Here is a 10,861-nt window from a genome sequence, read left to right on the forward strand (position 1 = left end):
GCCAAAAAAGAAAGGAATCATAAAATCACTAAGGTGATGGCTGTAAGATTAAAAGGGGGGCAATTTGAAGGACGTTTTGAAAAAGAGAGGTTGGTTCAAAAGTTATTTACAAATTTTAAATTTAGTGATTAGGGAAAAGGAATAATAATCATAGAAACTGGGAAATCAGAGGGAAATGAGTTTGTTTTTAAACAAACATTTCAGATGTCCGAAGAACATCTGTTAGAAATGTAGAACTGGAACTTGGATAGGACATCATATTATGAACTCTTCATAGAGATGATAGTTGAAGCCATGGAGCAGAATAGGTCATCAATTGAGTTAAAAAGGAGGAAAAAAAGGTCTATGTATCTTAGGAACATCTTTATTTAGGTAGAACAGGAACCTGAGTAAAGAGAACAATCAATTAGGAGCAACCAGTGAGAATATTACAGTTCCACAGTATTTAAGAAAGAGAATTTTTTTGAGATGGAGATGAACTACATGAGTCAGTCTAAATTAGTGAACATGTATTTGTTTAGGACGTGGTTAGAATGGTTTGGGGACTTTAGCCTTGGTGCAGGGATTGGACACTAGTAATGATGCTACTGCTGCTGTTGTTTTAGACAACAGTGGATGAAAGGTTCAAAGGCACAGACAATAGGAATTTTTGTTTTGTTTTGTTTTTGAGTGGCCCTGAGCTGTTCTTTTGGGCGGGGAGATTTGTCTCTGTTTGTATGTGCACAAATATGTAAACAGAGTGGTTTTCTGGTCCTGTCTTAGGTTTTGTCTCATACATCTTTCATTTGTTTTTTGTTTCTGCATTTATGTATATTTTCTTAAGGAGTCTGTTCTGCATCATACTTTTTTTTTGCTTGCCTCTCCACTCTAGCTTCCGGAAGGCAGCTTTGGCGGGCAGCTTTTCTTCTGCGTAACCAAGCAGGCCGCAGCCAGCAGATGGCACTGAAGCAGATAGGGGCAGAGTTTCCTTAGGTCCTCGACAACCACTGAGGGAGGACCTTACAATTTCAGCCACAGAGGACCCAGTGTTGCACTTTCGCCCGGACTCTAATAAAGCGGGCTGAGTTGTGTGCTATTAAGGATTTCAATTTAGAAAATAGAATCTGTAGCTCTGTTTCCTCCACCCCACTCCCATTATTAGACTGACGATGTCTTTTGTCACGATGTCAAAGTGTCTTCAGAAAAGCGCTGTCCAGATACCGTTGATTTCTGGCTAAAGGGGCCAAGGTGACCCCAGCATCAATTAAATACAGGAGATAACTGAGACTCTCCTGATTGTCTAAAGAAAAGAAAATCTATACAAACAAACAGGCAATTATCTGAATGTTTCCCGACAACGTTGGAGCGTTAGGATCAGAAATATGCGACTTGTTTTTACTATAAACTTCCTTATTTCATTTCGAACACACACACACACACACACACACACACACGTAGAGCAGCCGCCTTACTATAAAGTTCCTTATTTCATTTCGAACACACACACACACACACACACACACACACACACACACACACACACGTAGAGCAGCCGCCACAGCGCAAAGTGTAAAACCTCAAGCCTTTACCTTTTCAAACTCACTGACGCGAACCTTTCGCGTAGTTAGTACTGGATCACCCTAAAGAGACTTGGTTACCATGGCCACGTAAGAAGCCTCCCGGGGAGCGCTCTTCTTGCACTAGATAAGCACTCAAGCACCACCCACGCAGGTCCCCTAGCTCGGCGATCGGCTAGCCACGCCAGATTCCGTTCGGCGCTCGCTTCTCGGCCCTTGCGCCTGCGTACTACGGCTCCTGCCCGTCGCTGCGGCCCGGATCGGGAAGTATCAACCGGGAACCGCGTTCCCCTTCGCCACTACCACCGCTGAACCCGGACCGCCTACTCAGGCCCGGGCCCAGCCGCCATGACGAACGGTGAGAACCGGAGCCCCGAGGGGAGGGTGGGAATGCAGGACGAGGGGAAAACGTGGCGGGCGGAGCCGGGACTGACGTGGCTGTTCTCCCCGCCCCCTCCCAGCCCGGCCCCCCTGGGCCTCTCAGCGCCCCTAATTTCTGCTCCCTACACGCCTCCGCTGGTTCCCCTTTTCCATGCCAGTCTAGGACCCCTAGTGCCTCTCGTGCCCACCCCTCGAGTCCTCGGTCTCTACCCTTTTCTTTCTCCTTTCTCTTTCCTAGAATTTCGTTCTGACTCTTGGGAGGCCAATTCCCACAGAACTACTTCTATTTAGCTCCAGGGAAGAGAGAGGTTCCTCCACCCAGCCCTCTTCGTTCTCGTACTTTAGGACTGTAGGCTTATTGAAAGGATCAAGAAATCACAGAGGACATCAAGTCCCACACTTTTGGGAGAAATGAATGTAGACACCCTAAAAAGTTCTCCTTGGTTGAAAAAACGCCGGAAAACCTTCTCTTGCTTGATCTTAAAGTCTTGGCTGGGTAATCCCATCTGGAGATCCTGGCCAGTGTTGCCAGGGGTAGATTTAGATAGTGCTTCTCCTAAGTGATGTGGCAGTTAACACCCAGTTTATCTGGCTTAATTTTCTAGGCATCTTCAAACACTTTATAGCCATGATTTCCGAATTACAGGGGAGGGCAGGAAGCGCAGGGCCTTTATGGTCTTAGAGTAAGCCTTACAGGAAGGAAGAAGAGAAAACTTCTTTAGTATGATTTGAGGGGCGCAGGAAAGCATTTCTCAAAAGTACCTGACCATAGGCTTGACACTGAAGACTCAAATTTCACCTCTTTGTGAATTTTAGCATTGTCTGCAAAAACTAATGGGGAAAAAGAGTAGCACGTAAAGCTGTCATTCCTCATAAAAGCTTAGTGTGTGTATTAATTCACTGGACTCTTATGTGACACCTAGCCGTGAGATAGTTTTACCGGAGGAAAAGAGGTAGATAGTGTGGTCTAGAACTGGCAGGCGCTGTTTGGGTACATTTGGAGCTTCCAGGCAGTCAGAGATCTCAGGATACGAGGCATAATAAGAGAACGGACATCATTCAGAGGAAAAAATCTGAACTAGGAAATGAGAGCAATCTGATACATAGTAATTGCTGAATAAATTTTAGTCAACCTAATCCCCTTTTGTGGTCCAATATCTTATCTCTGTTTTGCATGTAGGTGATTCGTTGTGCTTATCTGTACAAGAAATAGCTTGGTTTACATGTGTAAGAAATTGAACCAACAGTTTGAAGTTTTTCATTGTGTTGAAGCCTCAGATACTTTTTTTTTTTTTTTTTTTTAACAAGAATCTGTTGTTATTCTGGCAGAAATTTGGTTTGTAAGTAGAGTATCATGCGTGAATTGTAAGGTATAAGAAAAGTGTAGTTGTATGGATTCCAACTCTTGTAATTTCCATTAAGCTTTACTTTTTGCCTTGACATATTCTTTACCAACAGAAGCAGATCTGACAGACTTGGCTAAATACCTAGCTCTCCTTTATCAAATGAGTGATTTCTAACAAGAAAACGTTTAGTTCTCTGAGCTCAAGCTCCTAGGATTCTTATGTTTCTCTCAACCTATTGCCAACACTGGTCATTCCTGGGAGGCTTATTCCACATAAACTGATGCACTCTGCCCAGAATATCTGGTTCTTGAAAGGTGAGGGGAGGGGGCAGTGAAATTGCTGTAAAGGGCTATCTACAGGCAATGGTAGGGAACAATAACCTTTTTAGTTCCAGGACCTTGGCTCCCTCCTATCAAGTGTTGGCACTGCCAGTTGAGATTATTATCTTGTTATTATATCACACTCTGTCCTCAGAGTTCTCAGGAGGGGTCACCTATCCCAAGCTAGATCAGCATCAAAGGTTTTCATTTCTCCTTTATGTAACAGTGTACTCCTTGGATGGGATTCTGGTGTTTGGTTTGCTCTTTGTTTGCACATGTGCCTACTTCAAGAAAGTACCTCGTCTCAAAACCTGGCTGCTATCAGAGAAGAAGGGAGTTTGGGGTGTGTTTTACAAAGGTAAGGTCATGTCTGGGCAGGGAGAAGAGATGTCATCTCTGGACAGTGTTGTGCTACAAAGTGGGTGGTGGAATGGGCTGGGATTGTATTTGATTTCACTTACAGAAAAAATCCCTGAGATTAGGTCTGAGAATTTGTGAAATTATATACTCATTTTCTAGAGTTGAGAGAAGAGGTAAATGTTAAAATTTGCTGTCTTTTAAAACATAATTGTTTATTTTAGAATCCAAGTAATTTTTGTGTTCTCCATGGAATAAAAGTATACAAATTAAACAATTTTAGGCTGGGTTGGAATTCCTCCCTTCAGTGGGAGGAATATTTTCCCACTGGAAATTTTTTCTGACTTTTTGTAAAGAATACGCTGGAGTCTCTTTTAAGTTTTGATTTAATTAACTCATATGCTTTTTACTTTTTATTTTGGGTACCTTCATCTGGAATCATACCTACCTAGATCTTTTTTCAAAATAGGGCAAAATATAAACAAACAGTTTATTTTGCCACCCAGAGCATGAGAGTGGCATTTAAAAACATTCCCAGATACTTGAGACCCTTTATAGGTCTCTTCATTTGTCACTAGGGATTTCACCTTTAAATTGAGGACTTTTGTGAAGGACAGAGTATGATTTCTTTTCTCCTTTTACTTTTGCCTGCCAGCTGCTGTGATTGGAACCAGGCTGCATGCTGCTGTGGCAATCGCCTGTGTTGTAATGGCGTTTTACGTCCTGTTTATAAAATGAATTCCAAAGTATCCAACTCATCAACTGCCAATCAAGGGGATGGGGGTGAAGAACCTGTTGGGGGCCTGGACCCAGAATAGGAGAGTTCAGCTAAAATCATCAGAGTCCCCAGGATGACGCCACAGCATCTGACCCTGCCATATGTGGGGAAAACTCATGATCACAAACATTATTTATCCTTCAGGGGACTCCAGAAAGCCAACTTCCTTTGGTCTGTGTGTAAATCAGTCTTCAGCAGAGAGCATATAGTATTACAGATAAATTACACCCCTTGAAGAAAAGATCACATATGTCCTGCTTAAAAATCTCAGCTATTTTGTTCTTCAGCCCCTCATCAGGATGTTTTTCAAACTGAGGCTCATGTTTTTCAAACTGAAGGAAGGAAATAGGCTGTGTTCAGACATCTTGGGAGAGGAAATAATTTTCAAGACTTGACTTTTTTTCACTGTTTGGGATTTGGCAGATTGAGAATGAGGCAGGCTGCTGGTTGGCAAACAGGAGTTATGCAACGCCAAGAAATTGTTTGGCTATAGAAATTTATTTTTCATATACTCATCTGGGAAGATGCAAAAAGAGAACAGATAAAGTAGTTGTGCTGCATGCTGGTAGGTCAAGAGTTTTGCCAAGAGAATATGGACCTACATAAAACTTGGGAATTATCTATCTTTGAAGAGACCAGAAAGCAGTGGCTTAGACAAAAAATTTTCTGTTCGCTAGTATCCCCAAAAGGAGACTTCAGTCAAATGGTATATGAAGAATGAATCAACTGTTGCTATTTCCTAAAGACTTTTTATGTTCTCTGAATTACTTAGTGCTAAATACTCTTACTCGGTTTTAAATGCCACCACTAGGAGAAAAAGAAACTATTGAAGAAATAATTGTTTAATATATTTGCAGTTAGGGTAGAAGAAATAAATCTAGCGTATTAATTCATATACTAGTAAATTCATCTGGTATAAGAATTTATTGTGATGTTAGATGGAAGTTTTGTCATGTTATAATAGATACAAACTTATTCTTTGTTAAATCTGGGTTGTTACAGCAATTTTTAGTTGATTTTTTTTGGCTAACTTCAATTTTTTTCATATTGCAGTAGTACTATTTAGTTATCTCTGGAAATTTTATTTATTATAAGAACACGAGAAATTTAAATGAGATAAGCTGCTGATACTCATCAGCATGTTTGTATGTTTCATAGAATCCACAAACAAAATGAGGGTGTTCTCTGAAGTGAAGGAAAACAGCTTTGCAATTGAGATTGAAGAGCTTTTCCATGGAGTACGGCAACTCCTGAGCAAATCAGTTTAGATGACTCAACATTTGAAGGGAAGATTTTTCCATTCTCTCCTCATATGATCTTCTAAAGTATAAGCTGTTAGATTTGTGAAGCCTATAACTTCTCTTTTTTTAAAAAAAGAATAGGTCTGAAATTAGATTATTATAATAAACAAGCATAGAAATAGGTCTTCCAGTTGAGTTGTCCACAACAGTAAAATTTACCTGTGGACAAGTTAGCTGTAGTTGACTCCCATTTCATAATAAATTGTCTTTTGTCTGCTTACTCCAAAAGAATGAAAGTTGCTGAAGTTTAGATTATGAAATACGCAGTTTAGTGTTTTGAGGGTTTCTAGAAGTATAGAAAATCACCAACTAAACACTACATATCTAATCATCTCAGAGTTGTGGCTGTTATCTCTTCAGGAATTGGTCCACAGGGTAAATTTCAATGATTGATATGTTTCCCATTGTCATTTCTGAGCATCATCTTTTGCATGAGAGAAAGGAAATTAGTTGAACAGGAAGGACAGTTACACCTTGTAGGTGTGATTTTGGAACCTGATGGCTAAAGGGAATGTCACTCTCTGGAAACAGGTTCAGCGTGTTTTGCACTTGTTATTTTGTAGCTTTAATGATTCATGTTTTCTAATAGGGCTAATGTCTCTAAGCTTGGTGCTTAGAGCTGCTTCATATTTTAAACTAGTTCCATTCCACAGTTCCAGTTCAAACCAATTTTCACAGACTCCTGGGTGGGTAATTTTGACATAAACTCTTGAGTAGATATATTTTGATGTTTTCATACCAGAATGTACCAAAAAGTGCACAAGTGAAGGTAATTTACAGCAAGAAACAAATATACACCTTATTTCATTTATAGACTTTATGTAAGTAGATAAGTAGAAACTTGTTTAACTCGTTACTTTGGTTGATATGTCATATTTTCGACTAAAAATTATAAGAGGTTATTCCTCTGGGGAATATTGTCTCATATTCAAACTGACATCACCATAAACCCTGTATGCCAGGTGGAACGAAGTCAGTTCCTTTTTATAGTTGAAGTACAATTTTTTATTCACCATTGTCTGCACAAATCCTTGAAAATAAAATTTCTTTCCATATAATTTTTGTCCGTTTTATTTGTCACATGCTGAATTTATTGAAAGACTCCCCTGGGTTGTGCCCATAGCATAGCTTTTTAGTTCACATTAATGAATACCATCATTCCTGTTATCCCCTTGTGAAGGTCACTGAATATATAATTTAGCTCAGAATCTATGGTGGCCTAGCTTTCTCCTTTGGGGGAGCTGATAAATAGTGATAGATATGAGTAATATACGTATACGTGTTTATATATATATAAATATAAATGATAAGTTTTAAGGTATATTAAATAAGGTAGGTAGCACCCTCCAATACATTTTACCTACTACCGCTATTAAAATACAAGTACCATCTGCTATTACCAGCCATAAACTTCTTCATACAGATGAGGTTAACAGGTTAATCAGCCAGGCACCTAGAAAATCTTTGAGCCAGTGGGATTCTGGCATATACAATGGGTAATTTTCCCCTTATTTGTTTATTCCTAGTGCCTGATGGGACTGGCACAGTGCAAATTATAACTTCAGAAATTATTTACTGAAAATAATTTGTTTGATCTCCAAAATTGTTTTATCCTCCCCTCCCCATTTCATTGAAAAAGGAGAAAGAACTGGGAAATTAAGATTGTGCTCTCTAATGTGAGAGGAGCTAATTCTACTTATATAATCACCACTCTTTTTCACTCTACTCATTCTGGAGTTTGAAAGTCCAATGTGCTTTAATGGATATGAATGTAAATGAAAGTTCAGCAACGTGACTGCCTGCTGTGGATTGAAATGTGACTCCCAAAGTCCATGTATCAGAAACTTAACCCCCACTGTGACAGTGTTGATGGTGGGAAATCCTATTACGATAATTGAAAGGTGGGGTCTCAAAGAGGTGATTAGATTGTGAAGACCATGCCAGTAGATGGATAAACTATTCATGGTTTATTGGAGGTTATGGGCGTGGTTCTGTTGGCTTTAAAAGGAGAGCACGTGAGAGTCTCTCTTGCTTCACCATCTCACAATGTGATACCCTGCATCGCTGAAGTCACCACCAAAGAAGGCCCTCACCAGATGTGTTCCCTGGACTTTGGACGTCCCAGCCTCTGAAGCTGTAAGCAATAAATACTGTTTCTTTACAGATTACCAGTTTAGGCATTTATGTTATAAGCAATAGAAACGGACTAATGCACTGCCACAGCATCAAGTTCTGGGCAGCCAGAGTGCTCTGTGAGGACGGGGATATGCCTTCCTACCTTTACCCATTTCACAGATATCCTGACTACCTAGTCCTTGAAAATACTCTATTCCTCACTTTTACCTTTGATAAAATGTTTGCCTTCTCTCTTGGGAGACGGAGCTCCTGGAGGATATGATGCTTTTGTTGGTAATGACCAGGGATTGCAGTCTCCATGGGAAAAAAGTCATTCACCTATAAGTCTCCTGAAATGGAATCATCTCATATCCAGAAACTGGATATTTTAAAATTTAAGCCGAATAAGAATAACGTCAAGATAAAACAAAAGCTGTACATATGGATATAAGTATGTAGCTATAGCGAAAGACAACCACGGTTCAGTATTGTGGGAATTAGTTCCGCCTTTCCCAGGGACCTGGGTTCCCCTCCGGGCCACGCGAGGGCAGCAACGCGTGCACTGGACAGGTGGATGCGGGAGTCACCCGCCTGTGCTCTGGGTGGTTCCTCCCACAATCCTCCTTGGCAGGGCAGGGGGCGGAGGGTTTAAAAGAGGGTTCGGACTTCCGCTGCTTTACGGGAGGGAGAGGGATCTAGAGTGTGTGTCTTGTGTACTGTGGTGTGGCTTCGCGTGGAAGACGCGTGCAGGCCGAGCGTGTGAGTGGACGTGTGAGTGTGCGCGCGTGGAGTGTCGTGCAAGGCGAGTGCGTGCGTCCACCCCTGCGCCCCTCCCCCGCCTACACCTTGATCTTATTTGATCGGGTCGTGACCTCAGCCCCGCCGGCCGACCCGAAATGAAAAGCTCTCCTCCTGCGAAGCCCTCCCTTCGGGGCGCTGTGCAGCGAGGCCCCTTGGGCGGCGGCAACGCCGCGGTCCCCGAGGTCCCGAAGCCGGTCCTACGGGGCCCGGCGCTCAGAAGTGATGAATTGATCAGATAGACGAGGCCGGGCTTGTCCCGGGCCACTGATTATCGAGGCGATTCTGATCTGAGTCCGGCCCCAGGGCACGGCCACGGGGCTTCGGGCGGTAGGTGGCGCTGGGGCGAGCACGTTAACAGTTGGTGGTGGGCCTTTGGTGCTGAGGTTAAGGCGTTGGTTGAAAGAGCCGTCGCCTCGCCCCCGGGAGCTGGAGCTGGAAGGTGACTGTGGCCTTGTTCCCCGCTGCAGTTTTTCTTACCCGGCTCCCTCCCTTTTCTTCTGTAGTCTCGGCTGGCCTTGATGACTCTGTATGGTACCAAGCCTGGTGCCCGCAGGGCTAACAGCATCTGCCGCTGAGGGATACGTATATTTTTCTCCATTAAGAGAACATGAAGAGCTTATAAGAAGGCAGATTCCAGGGAACCGCCCGAGATTTACTGAATTAGAATTATCAGGGAGGGGCGGGCTGGTTGGCTCAGTTGGTTAGAGCGGTGTATATAACACCAAGGTCAAGGGTTCTGGTCGCCGCCGCCAAAAAACCCCAAAAAACAAACAAAAAACCCCCCGAAAAGATCAGGGACGTCTAGGAACCTATATTTTATAAAACCTCGATGCATGGATCACAGTAATTTTTGATGTTCAATTCAGTCTTCATGAGGTAACTATCCAGGAAGTGGAGTCATCCCTCTCTGCCACCTTCAGACATTTTAAATAACGAGAACTGAAACTTCATAGTGCCACTTGGCAGCAGATGCTATCTGTATAGATTGAAGGGTTCGAGTGGAAAGGGACTGTAACAGTTTGGTTTCAGGACTTGCAAGTACCTTAAGTATCTGGAAGAATCCCTTTAATATCTGAAATATTCAATAGTACATATGTTGTCAAACTTACTAGAAATGGGAATTCATTGTGCAATATTCTAACAGGTCTACCATTTCTTGCCCAATCTTTTTTATGACAGCGGGTTTCTGTAGTGATTTATAATTTTAGAAGCCACATTAATGCATTGATTTTCAGATGCCTTCAAACTCCAGATTTTTGAACCGTGTTTATAAGACTTGAGGCTATAAAGCACAGCACAAATTGATACAAAGAAAAGGGATTTGAGTCCCAGGTAATGAGTCAGTGGCAGAGTTAGAGACTGAACAATAGTAAGGAGCCAGGACCAGGGAGATGGAACCCTCAAGGAAAAGTAGAGCCCAGCAAATGACTAAACCCAGGAGGTCTGAAATCTGTTAAGTGTGACATTAGCATAAATATTAATGCTACTTAGAACTGCTAAAATTAGTGTTTGTATGCTCATTAAGAGAACAGGCTATGTCCATTCTTATTTCCCCAACACTTAGCCTGGTGCCTGGCACATAAAGGTTTGCAAGGAATGTTGATGGCTCTGTATGGTTGGAGTAACTTCAGTTTACAAAATGTCAATATCTGTGTCCTGCCAAAAACAATGCTGTTCTGTCCTAAATCCTTGTCTTTTTAGCAAGATGACTTTCAAGTTGCAAATATACCCAACAGGACTAGTTTCTAGAAGTTGGGAAATTTGCCTGCCATTCAGAGTAGTCCAGGTGGCAACTCGTAGTCCATGGGTAACAGACACTTTGGGCTTCATCTTGCACAAATCTATTTAATGGAGGTGGGCAGCAGTATATTCCACTATGATTAATTAGTCCAGGGGCCTGTCAACA

The 10,861-nt window shown here is 42.0% G+C and overlaps 1 protein-coding gene and 1 non-coding gene across 2 annotated transcripts; both read left to right on the plus strand.

The window, feature by feature from the left end:
- The first annotated feature begins 1,802 nt into the window (after positions 1–1,802).
- TMEM167B (transmembrane protein 167B) lies at positions 1,803–7,097 on the plus strand. The gene is made up of 3 exons (XM_063105626.1): positions 1,803–1,914; positions 3,830–3,961; positions 4,616–7,097. The coding sequence occupies exons 1-3, from the start codon at positions 1,905–1,907 to the stop codon at positions 4,696–4,698; spliced, it is 225 nt and encodes a 74-aa protein (XP_062961696.1). The 5' UTR covers positions 1,803–1,904; the 3' UTR covers positions 4,699–7,097.
- Positions 7,098–8,828: 1,731 nt separating this feature from the next.
- LOC134385430 (small Cajal body-specific RNA 2) lies at positions 8,829–9,246 on the plus strand. The gene has a single exon (XR_010024397.1). It is a non-coding gene; the product is annotated as a small Cajal body-specific RNA 2 (non-coding RNA).
- Positions 9,247–10,861: the final 1,615 nt, after the last annotated feature.

This window comes from Cynocephalus volans, chromosome 8 (assembly GCF_027409185.1).
Source record: "Cynocephalus volans isolate mCynVol1 chromosome 8, mCynVol1.pri, whole genome shotgun sequence".
Classification (NCBI taxonomy): Eukaryota; Metazoa; Chordata; class Mammalia; order Dermoptera; family Cynocephalidae; genus Cynocephalus; species Cynocephalus volans.

Bases quoted from the DNA above. Each gene is read 5' to 3' on its own strand.
- TMEM167B (XM_063105626.1), top strand. The intron at 3,962-4,615 runs GTAAGGTCATGT...TTTGCCTGCCAG, and splicing joins TTGGGGTGTGTTTTACAAAG to CTGCTGTGATTGGAACCAGG.